Consider the following 25,091-nt stretch of genomic DNA (forward strand, 5'->3'; position numbering starts at 1 on the left):
GGCGGCCTTGTGGTCCACCCCAGGATACATCGGGCATGAGCTCACCCTCCTGAAAGACCCTCTCAGGTCCTGCGGCCGTGGCCCTTGCCTGGGCCCAGTGACCTTCACAGTCCTCTCCCCAGCTTCGAAGTCACCTTCCAGGGGGGCCACAGTGAATCAAAGCTGTCCCGACTCTAGCTGGGATTCTCCTCTTTCCGCTGCACCCTCTGCCCACGGGCCTCTCTTCCTGCAGCCGTGTTTCCAGCACCATCCGGGGTCAGGCCTAACAGGGCCCCTGAGAGCCTGCCTCGGGCTTTCACCTTCTATAGAAATCACAACAGCTGGGGTCACCTGGATTTGGAGACAGAGCACTGAAGCAACAAGAAGCTGATGTTCCAGAGGTAGAACCTACCAACGTTTTAACGAGAAAAAGCGTGTCATCGGTGCCTTGGGCCCTCTTCTGGAGCTGACTGTTGAATGTGAACTGAGTGTTCTCCAGAGCACTGCTGTTCCACAAAGAGGCCAGCCCAGAGCCGTCGGGGACCCGGGATCTTCAGGAGACGTGAAGACTGGACGGGTTAAGAAGGTCAGAGGAAGAGTCTGGGCTCATGGCAGAGCGGAGGTGAGAGCCAGGCTGGCGGGGGCCGCACCCTCTCATCCACGACCCCTGTGGTACCCACACCCCTGGTTCCAGGGGGAGGTGCGACTCACAGGCCACTACAGGTTCCCAGACACCACCCATTCAGGGGACAGGAGCAGCCTCAGGATTCTGGCATTTTCCCATGACAAGGCAGACTCCCTGCTAGGCCTCCAAAGCCAAGGGAGGGAGAGAGAGGACATGGGGTCAAGAAGCTTCGCGAACATTCTAGTCCCCGACTCGCTCCTGAGGACGGGCAGCAAGGGCACAGCCTCCCTCACTGGCGTGGCTCCCCGGGCCCTTCCGGGAACAGACGCGTCAGTCCTGCTGTGCGCCAGTACGCCTGAGCGTCTTCAATCAGGGAGCCAGGAGAAATCACTCCAGCACACCGAATGTCCGGGACAGAGGTGTCTCCCCGAGCCGTGGGGCCACCTGGGGCCCCCAGTCCAAAACAAGCCCCGTGGGAGGGCCCTCTCCCTTCCCTGGGGGCGGGACGTACGCTCCTTTCGCCGTGACAGGCTGTAAAGAGCAGGGCTGGCCGTGCCTGGGGGAGGTGGTGGCCGCCTCCGCTGCTGCTGCTTCATCTCGAGGAACGGGCCCTTGGGAGCATGCCAGGCCCCTTCACCGCCAGGCCCGGGTCCTAGGGTCGAGGAGCTGACCACTGCCGGAAGCCTTGGCCCCGTGCTTCCTCTTCGGTGCAAAGTAGCGAGGAGCTCTCTGGTTAGATCACGGAGATGGTGCCGAGACCACAGAGGACCTGCCGGCCCGGGGTGGGGCTCCGGTGGGGAAACGGAGGCTCAGAGACTGGAAGGGGCTGCCATGGCCAAGGGGCTCAGGGTCTGCTCCAGGTCAACTCCATGTCAGGGCCGGCCACTGGACTCTGGGCGAGTCCCTGCCCATCACTGTCACTGTGGCCTGTCTCTGGGCTAGGACAACCCACCCTGACACCCACCGGGGAGGCCGGTCGGCACCTCGTGAACGCTCAGCTGCCTCCCATGGGACCATCGTTGCTGTGGGCACCGCGGGCATCCACCCTGCCGGCCCCCTCCCAGGAGACAGAGAATGGCCTCGGCGGGCACCTGGCCCTAGGGAGTGGGCGCTCAGGAAACCTGGTGGCGACTGGCCCTCGAGGGTGCCCTGAGGTCCGGGTGTGATGTACAGTGGAAGCAAAGCGCAGAAGCACACGTTTTGCCGTGTTCTTGGCAGAGCTCCACTGGCTGCGAGAGGGAAGGCCGGCTGCCACCCCGATTTCCTCACTGCCCCCGCTTTCATCCCGACTTGTCACTTCAGTGGCTGAAGACGGAGGTCCCAGGGTCCGGGCCCCTGTCCTCTGCACGCCAGCTGTCCGTGTGGACCGGGAGGCGAGGGTCTACAAGCAGCGGCCGAGACCCCCGCGCCGCAGGCCGCTCTGTGGTTTGGGTTTTCTGGGAGCCAAGCAAACCGGCTTTGGAAAGACCTTGCTCCGCTTCCTCCACGTGCCGTGGCCGTGCCGCTCGGCCCGCTGGGGAAAACATTCCTATTCCAAATGACCCACAGAAGCAGCTGTGAACGTGCTCTCTCAAAACCCACGTCGCCTGCGTGCTTGCGATGGAGCCCAGGCTTCTCCCTTGTCGAGAGCGCGACCTCTCCCGCACGCGAGTCTCCCGGGGCCTCGGGGGCTGCAGCGCCCACATGTGAACCAGAGAGAACAGAGGCCGGCCTTGCGCCCAGGACGGGCTTGCTCTGGCTTCAACACAGAGTCTGTCCATCGGGTTCTCACGCTTCTGGAGACTGAAAAGGCTTCCCACACCCGGGCTGGGAAGTCGCCCATAGGAGGTGCTGGGAGGTGCCGGGAGGTGCTGGGAGGTGCTGGGAGGTGCTGGGAGGTGCTGGGGCCGGTCTGGAGCCGGGTCCCAGGGAGCCACCTCGGTGGCGTTCCCCCACGTCCCTCTGCACGGGCCGCCTCTCCAGCGCCGGAAGGTGGGGTGGGTCTGTCCGCCACCCCCGAGGTCAGAGGGCACGGCCACAGGGAGGCCTTTAGAGGGAGGCAGGGCCTGGGCCTGGCTGGTTCCGCGTCCCGCGCTTGCCTCCTCTAATAAGCAGCCTGGAAGTGCCGGCAGCTGCCGGGCGGGCGCGGTGCAGTAGGCCCTCCCCAGCATAAAATATTCATCAAGAAGAACTCCAACAGCCACGCTGCCTTCCGTGTCAGCCGGGCCCTGGGGACCGGAGCTAAAAATAGACAGGAGGATAAGTGCTGACAGCAGGGGTGGGGAGGGCTGAGCCCCGACGCAGGCACACGTGGGCTGCGAGGCAGACAACGTGGTGTCGGTGGTTCCCAAGTGAGCGCCGCGGAGGCTGGGCTGGAGGCTAGGGAGTCTGCCCTCCCCCCAGAGGCTATTTTTATCCACATCGGTGGGCCCCAGGACACCTCAGTGAAGAATCAAAGCCCATCTTTAATTAGCAACAATAGCCTGGATCGACACGCAGCCGGCCAGCGGGAAGATGTGGCCACTGCCAACCACCGGCCCCTCAGACCCGGGAATTCGGTCACCCTCCCTTCCCCTTCATTCAAGCAGGTGACTTTCCCCTAACCCCCTGCAGCCCCTCCTGCACCGACCCCCTGACCCCCAGGTCCCTAGGTTTCTGGAAAGGGCACAGACAGCCCCCAGGGTTCACAGACCAGCCCGGCCCCATGAGAGCGTCCCAGCTCTGGGAAGGTCACGGGCTCCTCCACAAAGGGCTCTCCGTGCGGACTGGAGCCCGGGGCCGGAGGCTCTCCTCCCTGAGCCCAGACTGCTGCCCCCCCCACCCTGGCTGCGGCACTGGGCTCCCCAGCAGCCTGAGCTCTGGGGTGCGGGCAGGGCGGAGGGGGTAGCCATAGCAAGCTCCAATCAGGCCCGAGGCAGCTCCTGGGCTCCCGGGAGGGCGCACACTACAGCCGGCTACGGCCGGAATGCAGACCTTGCCGGGACACCATGTCCACCGGCATGTACTCTGTGGGAGCCTTTTCAAAATGAAGATGGTCCCGACTCCTTGGCTATCCTTGGTCTCAGGGCCATTTGGGGTGTCCCGCAGGCCCCACTCTCCCTCAGCTGATGGTAGAGGAAAGGGCCCGGACGGCCGGAAGGCTGGTCCTGGGCCGGGCCTGCCCTCTAGCAGCTGGGGGGCCTCGGGTGTGTCCCTGCCCCTCCTCTCCCGCTACAAGAGGCCAGCTCGGCCCCCAGCCCTCTCAGTTCCTTTTGCTCTCTCTCTCACCAACTCCAGGCCGGTTTCCAGGCAACGGCAAAGAGTCTCTGGGTGATGGGGTGGGTGTGCGGAGTAAGGCTTTATCCAGAGAGGGGAGGGAAGGTCATCAAAGGAGGAAATATCTGAGAAACGGTGGAAGGAGCTGCTGTCGTGACCATCTGAGGGAAGGTGTCCAGGCAGAGGAACAGCAAGTGCAAAGGCCCTGAGGCGGGACTGAGTTTGGGATTTGAGGAACAGAGGCGGCCGGCTTGGCTGGACCCCGTGCCAAGGGCACCGAGGAGCCGCTGAGCAGTTCAGGCGGGAGAGGCGGCCAACGCAATTCTGTTCTGAAAAACTTGCCAGGATGCAGCGCAGAGTCAGGGCGAGGGCAGCAGGAATGGGGGAGGGCATACAGCTTGGGGCTAAGCGGGAGAGAGGGGCCAGCCCAGTTCCCAGGCTCACCGGGAGGGAATCCACCAGGAGGAGTGGGAGTTTTGGGGGGAGGCAGCTGGGAGACAACGGTTCAGATTGGAATGTTACGTTTGAAACGCCTGCTGAGACCCTGTGGAGAGAGGCAGCCGTGGCAGCCCATATGGGAGAGTAAAGCAAGGAGGCCCGGGGCCTGGTCCCAACCACCCAAGGAGGGCAGGGTGCAGGTTGGGATCTGTCAGAGCCCCGTGTTTCGGGGCCATGGGGTGGCCATCTGGACATTCAGCAGAGGCCCTCTCAGTGAGGCGTGCCAACGCCAGGGAGAGGCCAGTGAGATAAAGACGGAGAGTGTCCTTGGATCTGGCCACTCTGCTGGAGCCTGGAGGTTGGGGAGGCAGGGAGGACAGAGGTCAGGGGCTCGCCTGTGTGGGGCGGGAATTCAGCATCCAGGAGGGAGATGTTGTGGGCAGCCGTGCCGACAGGTGTCCCCCAGGGGCCCTGTGGCAATATGGAGAGAGATGGAGCAAGGGTCTGGGGGAGAACGAGGGCGAGCCTGCATCTGGGGGCCAAGAGGAGCAGGCAAGGTTCCCAGAGGAAGGGGTCTGAGACCCAGAGACACGTGGTTGCAAAGGTCAAGGCAGGAAGAGGTCAGGCCTGTGGACAGAGGTCGGGCGGATGCGTGTGCATCAGCCGGGGGGCCAAGGCGGGATGGAAGCCATCCTGTTAAGCCATCAGGATGGAGGGCGGGACGGGCACCCCGGTCCTTGTGCTCCGACGAGGCGGGCCCAGGGCCCCTCCGGCGGGGGGGGCGGCAGTGGTGGGAGGTGGGGAGGAGGAGGGATGCGAGGCCGGGGGCTACAGCGCTGGGGACTCGGGAGGGAGAGGCCGAAGCTGCCGGACCGTCCACCCCTCCCCAGCAGCCTGGGGTCGTACGTGGGGAGGTGACGGTGCAGAGCCTGCCTGAGGACGGTGCCCACCCTGGCTCCCCTTTCCTTCCTTCCACACGGTGGAGCCCCCCATCCTTTAAGGCCAGGTTCACCAACCCTGCCCTGTACAGCCCCACCCCACGCACCCCCCCGACTCACTGGACCCCCAGGGTGGGGACCCAATGCCAGCGAAGAGCGAGTGGGGGGCGGCCCGCAGAGGACGGGGGAGGGACAGGAGAGGGCCCAGTGGGCAGCCGAGGCTCCTCCGGCCACGTCAGGGGCCTTGACGAGGCCAGACGGCTCCCCCACCAAACCGAGGCGCTGCCCCCGTGGGCCTGCGAGGCCCCAGAGAGGAGCGGGGCTCACCTACGCGGCAGGCCAGGCGGCCATCCTCAGCCACAGCAAGGAGCAAGCGGGGGCCTCGTGCCCGCCTGGAGGAGGAAGTGCTCCGAAGCGCGGTATGTTTATCGTTACACAGGCCTGCAGTACATGCTCTTTGCCAGGAGGCACAGGAGCTGCGTGGGAGCAGATGCTGCAGGGGCCCTGGGAGGCTGGCGGGGGGCCTGAGTCGCCCGCCAGTCGCTTCCACACAAGCGTCAGGCGTTCGAGACCCTAACCCCTGGCCCCTCCCCAGGTTTCTCGGCTCCGCACCCGCACCTCAACCACCGCCCAGGGTTCTGGCTTCCTCCTGGACCCCTAGTGACAGACGCAGGGTCTGGCTCAAGACAAACCAGGAGCAGCCTGAACGGAGGCTTCCTCTACACCCAGGCTCCCGCGGACCGGCTGTGTGACCTTCCCCAAGTGCCTCAGCCTTGCTGGGCTGAGGGTGGCCGAGAGAAGCAGGCAGAGGACTCAGAACCAGCGGGCACAGGGCCGTCCTCCAGGCGGGGGCACTTAGCCTGACTGGCATAGGTAAGGAATGTGTGAGGCTCATAAGCTGTCATCAGCCTCAAGGGGAATCTGGAGGCATCGTTCATTCGTTCACTCGTTCATTCCTGCGTCCAACACACAGTCGCCCCGTGCCTCTGAGCTGGGCCTCCTCGCCACCCTGCCCCCCCGCGCCCCCCCTTGACGCTGGCCGCCTCGGGCTCCCCGACTCCCGGGCTCCCCGACAGCTAGCACGCGCCAAGGTGTTGGGATTACAGCTCCCACGACCGCCCAACACGGCCCCCTGCCCCACTGGCCTTCCTGGGGGCTCCTGCCCACTCCCCGGGCACCACTTCACGTCCACCCCAGGTGGAGGCCACCGGCCCAGCGCGCTTCCCCGGCTCCCCCGAGCGTCCACGCCGCCTGTCTCTCCTGGGATTGGCTTCAGGCCTTGCACACAGCAGGATTCACGCATTTTCCCAACCGCACCCACTAAGTGCCAAGACTGTTCCAGCCCCAGTGAGCCACTAGGAGCACATGTGTTCCAGTTGGTGAAGCTCAGTCCAGTGGGGGAGGGACAACCGGCAAATGAGCAGCTCCCGCAAGCCGGGGGGCTGGTGCTTTGGAGAAAAGCAGGGCAGGGACGAGGCCAGACTGTGGATGGGGGTCTGGCGTGGGGCAGGCGTGAGGGGGTGGGAGCCCCGGAAGTCTCCGGGGATTGTGGCCTTGAGCGCTGGGGGCCCGTGGGCGCCGAGAGCTGAGGAGGGGGCCGGGGGCGAGAGGGAGGGAAACCCTTACATGTTCAGTGGATCCAACCTTCTCTTTTCCAAATTAAGAAAATGCTAGTGACTCACCTGTGCCCCGCCACCCCCCCACCCCCCCACCCCGCTCCCCGCAGCTCCAATAGCAGCCTCTTGGGTTGTGGAGCCCAGGACGGCAGCCGAGCAAACCCTGCTGGTGGCTGAGACCCACCAGGATCCGTGCCTGGGCCAGAGCCCCCAGCTCTGCTCCCGGTGGCGGCCGCCCACCTGCCACTGCCCTCTGCACACCCAGGGCAGAGCCTGGCTGGGGAGCCAGGGCAGGGAAAGGCCACGAGGCCCAGACGCCCAGCCCCGAGGTGCAGGGCTCTGGCTTGGCCCCATGATGCAGGACACACAGGCCAGGGCCTCCTCGAGAGCTCACCCTGGGAGGGTCGTCACCCCCACTCCAGCGCCTGTACACGGTGCCAGGACCCGCAAGGCGGCGTGCTCATCCCACGGCAAGGAGCTCGTAAGGGGCGCCTCTCACCTTGTCTGCCCAGTCCCTCCCCCACAGTCCGCAGGGACGGGGCCTCACGTTTGACCTGCCCCGCAGCCAAGGTCGCGGGCCCCTCAGGAGCTGAGCGGACCCAGCTGCCCAGAATGGATTCATGTAGCTCGGTTTCTCCTGGGAGCCCCGCGAGCGCCGAGGGGGCCGGCCCAGCAGCGGGGGCAGCTGCCCCCAGGGACACCCGGGCCAGAGGGGCCACTCACCACGAGCTGCGGCACAGGCAGAGACTTGCCCTCCTGGCTCAGGGACACATAGGTGAAGAAGGCACTGGCGGCCCGGTAGCGCTTCTGGGAATTGTCCACCACGGGGTCGGAATCCACCAAGACCTCGATCTCCATGGACTTATTGCTGGTGAAGGTCACGCGCCCAGAGATGGTGATGACACAGCCTGCGGAGCACAGACAGCGGGTCAGGGAAGCCTCGACCCAGGGAGGCCAGGCGGCCGGGTCGGGCTGGGCAGGGAGGCTGCAGAAATCAGCAGTACCGAGGATGCTGGAAGACACTTGGTTAGACGGCACAGACCATCCTGCTAACTGCCAGGACATCACAACGGCAGCACGTCGGAGCCCCCTGAGTGTTCACCTTTCTAGTCAGTGAGAGGGCGTTTCCTTCACTTGGGGAAACATTTAGAGCCGAAGGGATCCTGGTGGCCACCCAAGCGTGGGTCTCTACTCCCCGGGGGAGGCAGCGTCTGCTGGAAGGATGCTTCCAGTCAGTCCCGCCCCTCGGGGCCAGCCCCCAACCTGCTTTCAGGTCCCTCCGCAGGTTAAGGACGAATCTGCACTGTCCATGCTTTGGCCTTACTTGTGCCACTGAAGCCACACGGCTGTCTCACCAAGTTGCTCTGAGCGCCACTAAAGAACCTTCCTCCGCCCTCCCCGGCCCCCCCCCCGCCCCCCAGCTCCCTGGCTCCAGCGTTCCCGATGCTGGTCTGAGGGCAGCGTCACATGCACCGTCAGGCCAAGCTGCCACGCTGACCATGGTCCTAAGTCCCCCGGAGCCACTGTCTGCGCTTCGGCCCACGTCCTCCTACCCTCTGTGCAGGCGGGACTGCGTCTGTCCCGTCAGGCTCCCCGCCCCGTCAGTCTTGCCCACTGGACCAGCGCTCTCCTCTGAGCTGCAGATCTGCCCTCCGACAACACGCCCGCGGCCCTGCCCACGGTCAGGGTCCCCAGGTGCTCCCCACCGTCCACACCAGCAGTTTCCCTTGTAGACAGTCACACGTTCCTGTAACACTGTCCTGGGGGTCCCGCTCTCCCTCCACCCCGCCCCAACCTCTCTGCACTCCCCATGCCCCTGGGTCCTGAACATCTACCCTAGAGCATGTCTTCTGCCCCCGCCCTCCTGGTCACGGGCTCCCAACTACCACTGGCCTTGCCCTCCCGTCCCTCGACTTCATCTCATGGAGCCCAGCTTTTCTCGTACAAACAGAAGCAAGTTGCCTCACGGGGTAACTATGGGGCTGGCATGAAACGAGCCAGGTGCCGAGGCTCCTGCCTGGTGGCAGGAGGCATGCAGTGCGGTCATTACCGCCAGCAGTGTTGTTTTGGACCCTGATGCAGCACTATCCTTTCCACTGACATGTGGTCAGGACCACCACCCCAAATGCAGCCTGGTTCCGGGCTGGGCTCAAGGAAATCCCTGGCCAGGTCTGACCGGTGCTGACTGCAGGGACCTTTTAATACCCCGGGAACCCCAATGTCCCAGCTCCATGGAGACAGGCCCCCACAAAACATGTTTAGAGACCAGGAAGACAGACAAGTTGGGGCAGCGGGTGGCTGTTAAGGTGGTGAGCGCGTGGGCAGCCAGAAGCGGGAGCGGTTATCCGTGTTATTCGTGGGCAGCCAGAAGCGGGAGCAGTTATTTGTGGCATGCAAAGCGCCTGAGCCCACCCTGGGAACAGCCCCCATACAGCCCCCATGGGCCGCTTCCAGGGGAGCAGGAAGGGGAGGTGGGCATCCCCGAAGGTCTCCAGACGTCCCTGCCTGTCCCCATCATGCCACCCCTAGTGCCATCCAGCACCCTCTCACCCACGACCAGACAGAAGACTTGGCGCCCAAGAGCCGAGAGGCAGGGAGGGACAAGACCCCCCCCCCCTCAAGAGGAAACCTGCCAGAACTCCCTGGGCAAGGGGCAGGGATGCAGGGCAGTGAATTCGGGGCATTTCAGCACTGACCGTTTGTTCAAAGAACAAATGGAAACACACCCTTGTTTGTCTCCTGTGTAAGCACCCCCACCAACCACGTGGCTAATCACGTCTCATTTCGGGTAGAAATCCGAAGAAACTTCTAATCAAAAGTGATTTCAAACAACGAAGAAGTTGATTATGAGCATTAGACACAAGAGGACGCCATCTCGAGTGTCACTCATGGTAGGAGACACAGTGATCACTTCTTTTTTAAATTTTTAAATTGTTTTGGCTGCGTTGGGTCTTGGTTGCTGCATGCGGGCTTTCTCTAGTTGCAGCGAGCAGGGGCTACTCTCGTTGCGGAGCACGGGCTCTAGGCACGCGGGCTTCAGTAGTTGTGGCACGCGGGCTCAGTAGTTGCGGCGCACAGGCTTAGCTGCCCCACAGCAGGGGGGATCTTCCCAGACCAGTGATCGAACCTCTGTCCCCTGCATTGGCAGGTGGTTTCTGAACCACTGGACCACCAGGGAAGTCCCTGATCACTTCTTAAAAGTCGGGAAAACTTCAATTATAGCCAAAACACCAGCTTCTTCACTTCTCAGAGATGGTGACATCTTTATTCTCACAGCCCACAGGCTTTATTTACCACTGGCTGGCCACCACGGGAAGGTGCTTGAAGGTTGGAAGACGGACTAGGTCACTGAGGGGCTGGGACCTAATTTGAAACTGACAAGGAGAGACCCCCGTGCTGCTGAGGGCCTCCCCTTCCGGGGTCTGTGGTCATTCGCAGGGGATGGGGTGGTCAGAAGCACCTCAGGGCAGCTCCAGCCACGTCCACGGTTCGTCAGCTCCCAGATGTTGGGAAGGCTCCCACCAAATCCCTCAGCTCCTGCCTCCTCTGCTGCCACCAGCCACTGCAACATCACTAGGCTCCCCCAGCACCCAAGAGTGTAGAGCGGCCAATCCACAGTGGTGGAGGGTCCCCAGCAATGGGTCCCAGCTTTGTGGGAACAGACACCTCCACCCCACAGACCCCCCCTCCACCTTACAGTCCCCCCCCTTCCACCCCACAGACCCCACGCCACCCCTGCCCCATTGCCCAGCCCGGTCCACCCTCTCACGGCAGCTCGGGTGCCCCCCGTCGCTCTCTTTCTAGAACAGAGCTCCTCTCCTTCAGGGTACCCAACCCGTTTGATGGCCTGTCTGATGTTCGCCTCCCTCCCAGCCTGGGAACCCCATGAGAGCGGGCGCCCCATCACCCCTGAACCAACACGTAGCCCTGTGTGGACAGCGGGCCACTGCAGACTCCAGCCGGATGGGGACACTTCTGTAGACACTTCGCCTCAACTAGCATCGTGGCCACCCTCCGCCCGAGCAGTCCAGCAAGGCTGGGCTCCTTCCACCCTCCCCCAGGCACAGGGGTCAGAGCCGGGGACCCTGGGGGCCCATATGAGCAGGGGACGACCCCAGCCCGAGTCTAGCTTGGCTGCTGTTCACTTTGTCTCAGAAACCGCCAGAGCGGGCACGACCTGCCACGTGCTCCAGGGCGCTCCGTGGGGCAGCGGGGAGGTGCGTTCCGCCCTGACTGAGCGGTCCGAAGTGCTGAGACGCTGCCTGGGGACTTTTCCACTAGGTCACACATCCAAATCCGCCCAGAGGACGACTAGTTTATTTAGGAGTGGAGTGACCGGGGCTTCCCCGGTGGTGCAGTGGCTAAGAATCCGCCTGCCAATGCAGGGGACACGGGTTCAAGCCCTGGCCCGGGAAGATCCCGCATGCCACAGAGCCACTAAGCCCATGAGCCACAGCTACTGATCCTGCGCTCTAGAGCCCGTGAGCCACAACTACTGAGCCCACGAGCCACAACTACTGAAGCCCGTGCGCCTAGAGCCCGTGCTCCACAACAAGAGAAGCCACTGCAAGGAGGAGCCCCGCGTGCTGCAATGAAGAGAGGCCCCACTCACTGCAACTAGAGAAAGCCCGCACGCAGCAACGAAGACCCATCGCGGCCAAAAATAAATAAATAAATAAATTTATATATATATATATATATATATATATATATTAAAAAAAAGAGTGGGGTGACCTGCTCAAGGGGAGAAACAGCACCTCCTGGTGGCACTCGGCGCCATGTGCCACCTTGGACAGGGGTGGGGTGTTGGGGCCACTCCGGATCCAGGGAAGGAGGCCAGGAAGGGACCACCCAGCTCTCCTCTGAGCCTCGGAAGCAGGGACAGATTAGCCCTGACACAACCAGACAGTCCCCACGAGTGTCTCCACGAGAGGCAGCCTCTCTGAGCCCAGAGCAGCCCCCGGGGCCCACAGTTCCCTCAGGCTACTGTGCCCTGGGGAGGAGCCTTGCGGTCCTCGGGCTCTGGGGTCCAACAGGCCTGGGCTTGAACGTGGGCAGGGGGCAAGCCAGGAACCTGCTGTGCCTCGGTTTCCTCATCTGCAAATGGGTGCAGGAGTGGCCGTCTCTCGGGGGAGGTCACTCCCGCTTGTTAGGTTATCTGGACAGAAGCCCAGGACAGTCATTTCTGGTGGGGTCTGAGTGCCCTTCTGCAACAGCCCTCCGGGGAAAGGCATCTCAAACCCAAAGGGAGAGTGTGCCCGCAGAACTCCCTGTTGTGTCTGCAGGGGGTGAAAAGAATCGCTCCAGAGCTTCCATGGTTGCCCAGTGGTTAAGAATCCGCCTGCCAATGCAGGGGACACGGGTCCAAGCCTTAGTCCGGGAAGATCCCACATGCTGCGGAGCAGCTAAGCCTGTGGGCCACAACTACTGAGCCTGTGCTCTAGAGCCCGCGAGCCACAACTACTGAGCCCGCGTGCCACAACTACTGAAGCCAACACGCCTAGAGCCTGTGCTTCGCAACAGAAGCCACTGCAAGGAGAAGAAGCCCACGCACCGCAACAAAGAGTAGCCCCCACTGGCTGCAACTAGAGAAGGCCTGCGTGTAGCAATGAAGACCCCATGCAGCCAAAAATAAATAAATTAAACAAATAAATAAATAAATGAGCTTATGGTTTCTTTGTCAATATAAGCCTAATAAATTAAAAGTGGAAATATTAAAAAAAAAAAGAGTTATTCCAACAAGGTAATAATAAGCAGTGACATTTAAAACAAAGCACTCCCTTCCTTTTTCTTTTTCTGCAGCAGGCACATTTACACTGGGCAAGAAGCTGCTTCTGACGCTGTCTAAATGAATAAAATGGGCGACTATCTCCGCGAGGGAGTTCCAGCTCTTCAGCTGGTGAAGAACACGGCAACGAACCCCTGCCCCTCCTCCCTGGGTCCCCAGGACATTAGCAGTTGTGCGGACCTGACACTGAGGTGTGACCACATCCGTGGCCGGCCCGCAGGGGAAGAAGGCCTGGGCCACAGCTCAGCATCCGCAGCACGTGAGCCTGTCGGAGAGGCGGGTACTCAGCTGCGCTCACGGGGACCCCAGCTCCAGCGCAAACGCTCTACGAGGGGCGGGGACGAGTCTGCTGCCTCCACGCTCACCCCTAATCCCCGAACCTCAGAGATGCCATGTCCTCGGCTGGGAGGCTTGGGACACAGGGAGGGGCACTTCTTTTCATGCTGCCTTGAAACCCCAAGAGCTGGGGAGCCCCTTGCTCCTCCGAGTTTTCTGCCAGCGTCCTGTCCACAGGGCTCACAGGGTAAGACACAGGGCAGGGAAAAGGCAGAGCTCAGAAGTGGGCTGGAGCCCTACCTGCCTCTCTGTGTCAGCTGGAATTTAACTACCGTGGCAGGTGGAACAAGGGCCCCCAAAGACATCCATATCCTAATCCCAGAAGCTGTGAAAATGTTATCTCACACGCAGAGGGACCTCACAGGTGTGACGAGGTTAGGGATTTTGAGGTGGGAGCTCAGCCTGGATCACCAGGTGGGCCCCAGGTCATCACAGTGGTCCTCACAAGAGGACGGGAGAGCGAGGAGCCGTGGCAACAGACGCAGGGTCAGAGAGAGGCTGCCGGCTTTGAGGATGGAGGACGGGCCACAAGCCAGCGAATGCACGTTGCCTCTAGAAGCTGGAAAAGGCAAAAAACGGTTCTCTCCTAGAGCCTCCAGAAGGAACGCAGCCCTGCTGACCAAGGAACAGCACTTTTCATTTTACTTACTTTTAATTATAATGGGAACAGCCACGTGTGGCTACTGACCGCTGTGGGAGGCGGCATTGGCATTGACGGGCTCTTGCAGGCAAATCTGACGTAACCAGAGGACAGAGCTGCTGGGAGCAGAGACTGAACTGTCTGCCTCTGGCCGTCCGAATTCAGCAGGAAAGGGGGCCCCTGGGCTGAGACCGATGAGGGGGACGCGAGCAGAGCCGGGCCTTCCTTGGACTGGACGCCCCTGACTGCGAGAACCCTCAGCCCTGTTTCAAGCTGCTTGACGAAGGCAGGAGTTTCACACACAACTGCGGGGGGTGCGGGGGGGAGAAACGGCGGCGGCTCTGGCGGTCCAGTGCGGGCGTCTAAGATGGATGGCACTGCACTGATCGGCGTCACCCACCGAGGCGGACGCCCCCGGGCCCGCGCAGCGGACGCCGTGTGGTTCAAGCCCGGTCGGTGGTGGGAAGGCACCAGGGCTTGGGGCTGAGAGCTCTGGCCCTGGAGCCGACTGTCCGGCCTCCCGGCCAGCCTCCACCATGGACCAGCCCTGCGGCCGTGGGCAGTTTCCTTAACCCCTCCATCGGCAGTTTCCAGATCGGAAAAACGGGGATAACAAGAGCTCTTGTCTCACACCCCCAAGTGAGGCGTAATCGTAAAAAGCACTTTATTAGCACAATGTCTGGCACTTGAAAGTGAGCAACGTTTGCCAGAGTTAAATTTAAATAGATGGAGCGCCTGCGGTGAGCAGAGCTGTGAGCTCATCTCGGTTTCTAAATCCCGGTCGAGCTGCCTGGAGTGGCACAACCCAGGAGGGCTGGCAGGTGCCTCACCGACTCCCCCAGCACCCGGGGCCTCTTCCAGGGCAGATCTCAGCAAGAGGACAGGGATTTGGAAAAGAAAACAGAATGATAAAACACTGTTCTTCCCAAGGCCACGTTGTCAAGTGTTGCAAACTTTAAGGACAGCTCAGCGTTTAAGCTCCAGAGAGCCGGGGCAGTGACTGTCCTTAAGGAAAGCGTGGAATCAGCGAAGCAACTTTGGTATTGCTTTTTAAATTTTTATTTATTTATTTATTTATTTATAAATTTTCTTTTAGTTATTTCTGAGATATACATTTTAAAGTAATAACTAGAATTAGGACTTATAACATTATATCAGAACATATAAGATTTTTAGAAATTTCATGTAATGTCTGAAACATTTATATTAACATATTTCCATACAAATAACCCAAAGAAAGTTTAGTATTAGTTGTTTTTATTTTAAAATTATTTATTTATTTATTTATTTATTTTTGGCTGTGTTGGGTCTTCGTTTCTGGGCGAGGGCTTTCTCTAGTTGCGGCAAGCGGGGGCCACTCTTCATCGCAGTGCACGGGCCTCTCACTATCGCGGCCTCTCCTGTTGCGGAGCACAGGCTCCAGACGCGCAGGCTCAGTAGTTGTGGCTCACGGGCCTAGTTGCTCCGCGGCATGTGGGATCCTCCCAGACCAGGGCTCGAACCCGTGTCCCCTGCATTGGCAGGCAGATTCTCAACCACTGCGCCACGAGGGAAGCCCAGCTGTTTTTTTGTTTGTTTTTTTATACTGCAGGTTCTTTTTTTTTTTAATTTTTAAAAAAATTTATTTATTTTATTTATTTATTTTATTTATTTATTTTTGGCTGCGTTGGGTCTTCCTTGCTGCGTGCGTGCTTTCTCTAGTTGTGGCGAGCGGGGGGTACTCTTCGTTGTAGTGCGTGGGCTTCTCATTGCAGTGGCTTCTCTTGTTGCAGAGCACGGGCTCTAGGCACGCAGGCATCCGTAGTTGTGGCGCATGGGCTTCGTTGCTCTGCGGCGTGTGGGAACTTTCCAGACCAGGGCTTGAACCCTTGTCCCCTGCATTGGCAGGAGGATTCTTAACAACTGCGCCACCAGGGAAGCCCCTGCAGGTTCTTATTAGTCAGCAACTTTATACATATCAGTGTATACATGTCAATTCCAATTGCCCAATTCAGCACACCACCATCCCCACCCCACCGTAGTTTTCCCCCCTTGGTGTCCATACATTTGTTCTCTACATCTGTGTCTCAACTTCTGCCCTGCAAACCGGTTCATCTGTACCATTTTTCTAGGTTCCACATACATGCGTTAACAGACGATATTTGTTTTTCTCTTTCTGACTTACTTCACTCTGTATGACAGTCTCTAGATCCATCCACGTCTCAACAAATGACTCAATTTTGTTCCTTTTTATGGCTGAGTAATATTCCATTGTATATATGTACCACATCTTCTTTATCCATTTGCCTGTCGATGGGCATTTAGGTTGCCTCCATGACCTGGCTATTGTAAACAGTGCTGCAATGAACATTGGGGTGCATGTGTCTTTTTGAATTATGGTTTTCTCTGGGTATATGCCCAGTAGTGGGATTGCTGGATCATATGGTAATTCTATTTTTAGTTTTTTAAGGAACCTCCACACTGTTCTCCATAGTGGCTGTATCAATTTACATTCCCACCAACAGTGCAAGAGGGTTCCCTTTTCTCCACACCCTCTCCAGCATTTATTGTTTGTAGATTTTTTGATGATGGCCATTCTGACGGGTGTGAGGTGTGATACCTCATTGTAGTTTTGATTTGCATTTCTCTGATAATTAGTGATGTTGAGCAGCTTTTCATGTGCTTCTTGGCCATCTGTATGTCTTCTTTGGAGAAATGTCTATTTAGGTCTTCTGCCCATTTTTGGATTGGGTTGTTTGTTTCTTTAATATTGAGCTGCATGAGCTGTTTATATATTTTGGAGATTAATCCTTTGTCCGTTGATTCGTTTGCAAATATTTTCTCCCATTCTGAGGGTGGTCTTTCCGTCTTGTTTATGGTTTCCTTTGCTGTGCAAAAGCTTTGAAGTTTCATTAGATCCCATCTGTTTATTTTTGTTTTTATTTCCATTACTCTAGGAGGTGGATCAGAAAAGATCTTGCTGTGATTTATGTCAAAGAGTGTTCTTCCTATGTTTTCCTCTAAGAGTTTTATAGTGTCCGGTCTTACATTTAGGTCTCTAATCCATTTTGAGTTTATTTTTGTGTATGGTGTTAGGGAGTGTTCTAATTTCATTCTTTTACATGTAGCTGTCCAGTTTTCCCAGCACTACTTACTGAAGAGACCGTCTTTTCTCCATTGTATATCTTTGCCTCCTTTGTCATAGATTAGTTGACCATAGGTGTGTGGGTTTATCTCTGGGCTTTCTATCTTGTTCCATTGATCTATGTTTCTGTTTTTGTGCCAGTACCATATTGTCTTGATTACTGTAGCTCTGTAGTATAGTCTGAAGTCAGGGAGTCTGATTCCTCCAGCTCCGTTTTTTTCCCTCAAGACTGCTTTGGCTATTCGGGGTCTTTTGTGTCTCCATACAAATTTTAAGATGATTTGTTCTAGTTCTGTAAAAAGTGCCATTGGTAATTTGATAGGGATTGCATTGAATATGTAGATTGCTTTGGGTAGTATAGTCATTTTCACAATATTGATTCTTCCAATCCAAGAACATGGTATATCTCTCCATCTGTTGGTATCATCTTTAATTTCTTTCATCAGTGTCTTATAGTTTTCTGCATACAGGTCTTTTGTCTTCCTAGGTAGGTTTATTCCTAGGTATTTTATTCTTTTTGTTGCAATGGTAAATGGGAGTGTTTCCATAATTTCTCTTTCAGATTTTTCATCATTAGTGTATAGGAATGCAAGAGATTTCTTAATCTCTTGCAATTAATTTTGTATCCTGCAAGTTTACCAAATTCATTGATTAGCTCTAGTAGTTTTCTGGTGGCATTTTTAGGATTCTCTATGTATAGTATCATGTCATCTGCAAACAGTGACAGTTTTACTTCTTCTTTTCCAATTTGTATTCCTTTTATTTCTTTTTCTTCTCTGACTGCCATGGCTAGGACTTCCAAAACAATGTTGAATAACAGTGGTGAGAGTGGACATCCTTGTCTCGTTCCTGATCTTAGAGGAAATGCTTTCAGTTTTTCACCATTGAGAATGATATTTGCTCTGGGTTTGTCATATATGACCTTTATTGTGTTGAGGTAGGTTCCCTCTATGCCCACTTTCTGGAGAGTTTTTATCATAAATGGGTGTTAAATTTTGTCAAAAGCTTTTTCTGCATCTATTGAGATAATCATATGGTTTTTATTCTTCAATTTGTTAATATGGTGTATCACATTGATTGATTTGCATATATTGAAGAATCCTTGCATCCCTGGGATAAATCCCACTTGATCGTAGTGTATGATCCTTTTAATGTGTTGTTGGATTCTGTTTGCTAGTATTTTGTTGAGGATTTTTGCATCTATATTCATCAGTGATACTGGTCTGTAATTTTCTTTTTTTTTGTAGTATCTTTGTCTGGTTTTGGTATCAGGGTGATGGTGGCCTCATAGAATGAGTTTGGGAGTGTTCCTTCTTCTGCAATTTTTGGGAAGAGTTTGAGAAGGATGGGTGTTAGCTCTTCTCTAAATGTTTGATAGAATTCACCTGTGAAGCCATCTGGTCCTGGACTTTTGTTTGTTGGAAGATTTTTAATCACAGTTTCAATTTCATTCCTTGTGATTGGTCTGTTCATATTTTGTTTCTTCCTGGTTCAGTCTTGGAAGGTTATACCTTTCTAAGAATTTGTCCATTTCTTCCAGGTTGTCCATTTTATTGGCATAGAGTTGCTTGTAGTAGTCTCTTAGGATGCTTTGTATTTCTGTGGTGTCTGTTGTAACTTCTCCTTTTTCATTTCTAATTTTATTGATCTGAGTCCTCTCCCTCTTTTTCTTGATAAGTCTGGCTAATGGTTTATCAATTTTATCTTCTCAAAGAACCAGCTGTTAGTTTTTTTGATCTTTGCTATTGTTTTCTTTGTTTCTATTTCATTTATTTCTGCTCTGATCTTTATGATTTCTTTCCTTCTGCTAACTTTGGGTTTTCTTTGTTCTTCTTTCTCTAGTTCCTTTAGGTGTAAGGTTAGATTGTTTACTTGAGATTTTTCTTGTTTCTTGAGGTAGGCTTGTATAGCTATAAACTTCCCTCTTAGAACTGCTTTTTCTGCATCCCATAGGTTTTGGATCGTTGTGTTTTCATTGTCATTTGTCTCTAGGTATTTTTTGATTTCCTCTTTGATTTCTTCAGTGATCTCTTGGTTATTTAGTAACGTATTGTTTAGCCTCCATGTGTTTGTGTTTTTTACGTTTTTTTCCCTGTAATTCACTTCTAATCTCATAGCGTTGTGGTCAGAAAAGATGCTTGATATGATTTCAATTTTCTTAAATTTACTGAGGCTTGATTTGTGACCCAAGATGTGATCTATCCTGGAGAATGTTCTGTGAGCACTTGAGAAGAAAGTATAATCTGCTGTTTTTGGATGGAATGTCCTATAAATATCAATTAAATCTATCTGGTCTATTGTGTCATTTAAAGCTTGTGTTTCCTTATTTATTTTCATTTTGGATGATCTGTCCATTGGTTTAAGTGAGGTGTTAAAGCCCCCCACTATTATTTTGTTACTGTTGATTTTCTCTTTTATAGCTGTTAGCAGTTGCCTTATGTATTGAGGTGCTCCTGTGTTGGGTGCATATATATTTATAATTGTTATATCTTCTTCTTGGATTGATCCCTTGATCATTATGTAGTGTCCTTCCTTGTCTCTTGTAACATTCCTTATTTTAAAGTCTATTTTATCTGATATGAGTATAGCTACTCCAGCTTTCTTTTGATTTCCATTTGCATGGAATATCTTTTTCCATCCCCTCACTTTCAGTCTGTATGTGTCCCTAGGTCTGAAGTGGGTCTCTTGTAGACAGCATATACATGGGTCTTGTTTTTGTATCCATTCAGCAAGCCTGTGTCTTTTGGTTGGAGCATTTAATCCATTCACGTTTAAGGTAATTATCGATATGTATGTTCCTATGACCATTTTCTTAATTGTTTTAGGTTTGTTTTTGTAGGTCCTTTTCTTCTCTTGTGTTTCCCACTTAGAGAAGTTCCTTTAGCATTTGTTGTAGAGCTGGTTTGGTGGTGCTGAATTCTCTTACCTTTTGCTTGTCTGTGAAGCTTTTGATTGCTCTGTCAAATCTGAATGAGATCCTTGCCAGGTAGAGTAATCTTGGTTGTAGCTTCTTCCCTTTCATCTCTTTAAGTATATCATGCCATTCCCTTCTGGCTTGTACAGTTTCTGCTGAGAAGTCAGCTGTTAACCTTATGGGAGTTCCCTTGTATGTTATTTGTCGTTTTTCCCTTGTTGCTTTCAATAATTTTTCTTTGTCTTTAATTTTTGCCAATTTGATTACTATGTGTCTCGACGTGTTTCTCCTTGGGTTTATCCTGTATGGGACTCGCTGCGCTTCCTGGACTTGGGTGGCTATTTCCTTTCCCATGTTAGAGAAGTTTTCGACTATAATCTCTTCAAATATTTTCTCGGGTCCTTTCTCTATCTCCTCTCCTTCTGGGACCCCTATAATGCAAATGTTGTTGCATTTAATGTTGTCCCAGAGGTCTCTTAGGCTGTCTTCATTTCTTTTCATTCTTTTTTCTTTAGTCTGTTCTGCAGCAGTGAATTCCACCGTTCTGTCTTCCAGGTCACTTATCCGTTCTTCTGCCTCAGTTATTCTGCTATTGATTCCTTCTAGTGTAGTTTTCATTCAGTTATTGTATTGTTCATCTCTGTTTGTTTGTTCTTTAATTCTTCTAGGTCTTTGTTAAACATTTCTTGCATCTTCTCAATCTTTGCCTCCATTCCTTTTCTGAGGTCCTGGATCATCTTCACTATCATTATTCTGAATTCTTTTTCTGGAAGGTTGCCTATCTCCACTTCATTTGGTTGTTTTTCTGGGGTTTTACCTTGTTCCTTCATCTGGTATATAGCCCTCTGCCTTTTCATCTTGTCTATCTTTCTGCTAGTGTTGGAGGGTCTCCTGCAGAGGCGGGGGGTGGCTGTGGCTCACCGTGGGGACCTAACTTCGGTATTTCTGACATGACACACCCAAAGCATCTTCTAGAGATTCCTCCCTTCCTACCCTGATAGTCTGGGGAGATTAGTTCTCCACAAGAGGACTAGGTCAGCTTTAGGTTTTCCTACCCAAGGCCTCCAAAACCACTATATCAAAGGCAACTATTTTCCCCTTTTAACTTTTCTTAGCATTTTAGCATCTCAGTTAAAAAACAGTTCAGAAATGGAGCAAGTGGAAGTAAGTTCAGGTCTTTGGGCTTCATCAGCTTGCCCTGAGTGATGCTGGCAGCCCCGTTATAAGGCGGGTGCCTGGGGGGGCCCCTCTTCCCACCACCCCGCCAGCACAGGGTGCTCAGAACACTGCTGGCCACGGACCAGTGAGGCAGGCGGCCTCACACTGCTACCCATCTTCTGATGGGTCACAGGGCCTGTGATGCTGGGATCCCACACAATCCCGGCTCGTGGACAAAGCGCTCCTCCTTCACCTCAACTTCCCGGCTTGAGTTTGATTCTGTGCACAACTGCCGAGGTCCCCGAACCCGCTGGCCCCTGGCGGGAAGGGGGGCGAGTCCTGGCGGACTTCCAGTGCCGGCGGAGGGGCTGGGCTGAGCCTGGTGTGTCACGGGCAGCCATCAAGGCCATGATCAGAAGGATAGGTCACCAGCGTTAAAGACCGTGGATATGGGCTGGTCTGGGGGCGGGGGGCGAGGGTGTAAGAGAGGTGGGCCTGCCATGGTCCAGGCCGGCAGTGACAGCGTCCTAGAGGAATCTGAGTGGTAACAGCAAACCTGCCACCCTGTGAGAGGGCACAGTCCCCGCCCCTGCGGGCTGCCCTCACCGTGTCGTAAGTGCAGGTGCGGTAGGCTCCCCTCTCAGCGCACACCCTTTGTGGCTGAAATTCAAAGTCATCTTCCGACCTTCTGGGGCTATGTTTTCAGGCTGCTAAGCTGCAGGCATGGCTTCCTGACAGACACCCCACCCGAGTGACAGGTGAGGCCACAGCCAGGCTGGCGTTTGGCTGAAAGCATACAAAGCACTGTCCTTCTGAGTGAGGAGTTTCACCAGAGGCTGAACGGAGATAGAGCAAAGCATTTCCTGCCTTAGACCTGAAGAAGCTGGTCAACCCAAGGGCCTGGCTTCCTCTCCATTCCAGCTGTTTTTCTAATGAAATATGCTGAAATGGGTAAGTCATAAAGTCATACCCCATCTGCTAAGACACCACCTATGGTCATCAGAATAATGATGCCCAAAGATGCCCACGCCCTAACCCAGGGGACCTGTGAATACTTTACTTCACATGGCAAAAGGGACTTTGCAGACGGGATTCAGTTAAGGACCTGGAGATGGGGAGAGGATCCCGGATTAGCCGGGCAGGCCCCCTGTCACCTCAAGGGTCTTTATAAGAAGGAGGCAGGAGGTCAGAGCAAGGGGAAGGAGATGGGGTGATGGAAGCAGAGGCTGGAGGAAGGGGCCCCAAGTCAACGAATGCAGGCGCTGCTAGAAGCTGGAAAGGCAAGGAAACAGACCCTCCCCTAGAGCCTCCAGAAGGATCACAGCCTGTGGACCTCTTTGAGACACCTGACCTTGGGAACCATAAAAGAATGCTTTTTGTTTTTAAATCACTGGTTTGTGAAAATTCAAACAACAGTGATGGGAAACTCATACGGACGGCATGTGCGGCTGGCAACGCATAGTAACTTCTGGGCTCTCCCCCACTGTGTCACAGCAGCCTTAGGGGGTGGGGGGCACCCCTCCCGGGAGGACCAGGAGGAGGCTGCTCATGAGTGGTGGGGGGGAGAAAGGAGAGGACCCCCGGGTGTGTGTCTGAGAGGTGGGATGTGACCAGGGTGACATTCAAGGATTTCCCCAACAGGACGGGTGGGCACTGCCCGATGAGGCCGGGCGCTGGCATGGACAGCTGCTGCATCATGGCCACATCCCAGGGTGCCCACCTGCTCAGTCACCTGTGTGTGCCCAGGACCACCTGCTGGCACCTTTTCCATGAAAATAACATGACTTAAGAAATAGTCCTTGTGCTAAGTTTTACCCTCGACCTAGGGACAAGTTAATTCTACACCTCCAGAAGAAGAAGTGTGACCCCTTGGTCCACGCCATTGTGCTTTCCTGTCATCACTAAACATTTGCTTCTCGGCTCCTTCTTCTGCCACCTGGAGGAAAGCCACTGGTCCCTCTTCAGTGTCCCCATGCCGGGAGCACACGGCCTCTCGATTTTGCCCTAGGGGGGCTGTTCTCTGGAGTCAGGTCCCAGGGGTGCCCCCCGTCCAGCTGTGCAACTGCCTGTCTCAGAACTGGGGCACCTCCCTCTGGACCCCTCAGAGCTGCTCCTCCTCTGGGCTGGCGCTGACCTGACCGCTGGCTCTCACCAGGGCAGGACCCACATCCATGTGGGCAACGGGACAGGGAAAGGGCGGTTTGGGGCACAGAAGAGACTTTACCCACCTACAGTTTTGCAGAAGAGAAAGTGAGCTTGTGTCTACAAGGGTTAAACTGTAAGAAAAGAAAGCATCTGTAGTGAGTTGACGGTGGCCTCCAAAAGATCAGTCCATTCAGCACCCGAGAATGTGACCTTATTCGGAATAAGCGTCTCTGCAGGTGTCATTAAGGACCTGACACGAGAGCCTCCTGGATCACCCAGGTGGGCCCTAGATCCTCTGTAAGCATCCTCATAAGTCACAGAGGAAGAGAAGAGAGGCGGGGTGCGGCCCCGGGAGGGAGACGGGGGATGGGCCACAGCCCAGGGACGCAGGAGGCATCCTCCCCGGAGCCTCTGGAGGGCGCGGACGCCTGGCCTCCAGAACCGGGAGGGAACACGCTGCTGTGCTTCGAGCCCCCAGGTTGTGGTGGCGGCTGTGCCGCCCGGGGACACGCACACACACTCTCACTGCCCCGCGTCCTCACCTCTCGGCCCCTTCGCGCTGGAGCAGAACCACGAGGCCAGGGACCGGCCCAGCTCGCAGGCCGCGCCCCGGAGAGCCCCGCGGGCTCACAGCCGTCTCAGCAGACTGGCTTCAGAAAATCAGAGCAGAGCCACCGGGAATGTCAACCCCACCCCTTCACCGGGTGTCTGACACGCTTCCAATGCCCAGTGCCAAGAACCCAGAGCCCACGGGGCCACCCCAGGCGCAGCCGGCCTCGCCCTGTGCTTCCCCAGAAAGGAGAGTACAGCACGGGGGAACAGGGGCCGCTGCCCCTTGGCATCGAACACGGCATGTGACATTGTGTGCGAGGCGGCCGAACAGCGACCTCAGCCTGGCAGCGCCCGGCCGGGCTCCTCGGAGCGGGGACACTCCCTGGAAAACAACAAACAAGGTGTGACACTGTCCAACGGCCCCAGGGGACTCCATAACTGTTATTTCAGTTTGGCCCAAATTCCTCTATACACAAAACAAGATGTGACCTGAGAAAACAGAAGCAACCTCTCTGCTCCCTGGGGCGCTCCCCAGGCCAGGAGGCCCAGCTCTGGGGCCCCGGGCCGCACAGGCCCACGGCCAAGGCTGTGACGGCACGAGGCGCATGGGGGGCCTGCGGAGGGCTCAGCGCCACAGGGGGTAGCCGGTGAGCCCCCAGCCCGCCCCGCACTCTCACTCCATCCACGGTGGAATGTTCCGCCAGGAAGTGCGGCTGGTGAAAATGGAGGTCCCTTTCTGTGCTTTGGAATACGAGTAACATTTTAGAAACAAAGTCCTCTCTGCACCCACGTAGCCCTGACGTCCCCCAGGCCCCTCAATGTACCCCTAGAAAAAGCGCTCTCCTCCAGCCGGGGTTCACTGTCTCCACCCAAAATGAACCAACGCGGCCCCTCCTTGACCTCTTTGAAAGGTAATTCTGGTCACACGAGGGACTGAGGGTGAAGTGTCGGGGGTGAGGGCTGTTTCATCGTCTCCTTTTTTCTAACGAAGGTCAACTTTCATTCTTTGGGAGCTTCCCTCAACTGCAAAGCACCTTTGCCAACAGGGCTGACCTTGAGGAGTCTGGCGGGCTCACGAGGAAGGCCCACTTTGTTTCTTAGCTGGCGGCGCTCAAAGGGCACCCGGGAGACAGTGAACAAGCGAGCTCTGTGGAACGTAAGCGCATTTTGCACAGTGGGTTTTGAAGTCACGTTTAACAGTGGAGCTGTGATCACAGTAATTCACCCAGGGAGCAGCTCCAGAAAAGGAGAGGCCAGGAATCGCGGCACGACAGGAGTCTTCCCTTCCCAAACGTCCCCCCCACCACCACCACACACAGCACCAAGGCCTGGCGAGGACCAGCCAAGACAGACAAGATCCACTTGTTCTGGGCAAATCCTAAAATGACACTGTGCTCTGTGTCTGAGGCAATCGCCTCCTAGCTGGGAAGGGATTCTGCAAAGCAGAGGAAAGCAGTTCTGCAGACCACCGTTCCCCTAAAAGCACCCCAAATCCAGTGTGGGTCAGACTGACGTGCTCTCAGTTAGGCCGGGAAGGGGAGGCACCCCTTCACCCTTCCGCTCTCAGGACGCTCTGTCCCCAGCGCTCAGGCGTTCAACCGACA

At 55.7% G+C, this 25,091-nt stretch overlaps 1 protein-coding gene across 2 annotated transcripts in view; it reads right to left on the reverse strand.

Moving 5' to 3' along the window:
- Positions 1 to 25,091, reverse strand: part of ACOT7 (acyl-CoA thioesterase 7) — a 92,939-nt gene that overhangs the window by 9,239 nt on the left and 58,609 nt on the right. Inside the window, exon 8 of one of the 2 annotated variants that reach the window (XM_057533255.1) lies at positions 7,554 to 7,738. The exons of the other annotated variant lie outside the window; for it this stretch is intronic. Coding sequence (XP_057389238.1) covers positions 7,554 to 7,738 — 185 coding nt within the window. The remainder of the gene's footprint in view (positions 1 to 7,553; positions 7,739 to 25,091) is intronic. 2 annotated transcript variants of the gene reach the window in all.

The sequence above is a fragment of the Balaenoptera acutorostrata genome, chromosome 1 (assembly GCF_949987535.1).
Source record: "Balaenoptera acutorostrata chromosome 1, mBalAcu1.1, whole genome shotgun sequence".
NCBI classification, from domain to species: Eukaryota; Metazoa; Chordata; class Mammalia; order Artiodactyla; family Balaenopteridae; genus Balaenoptera; species Balaenoptera acutorostrata.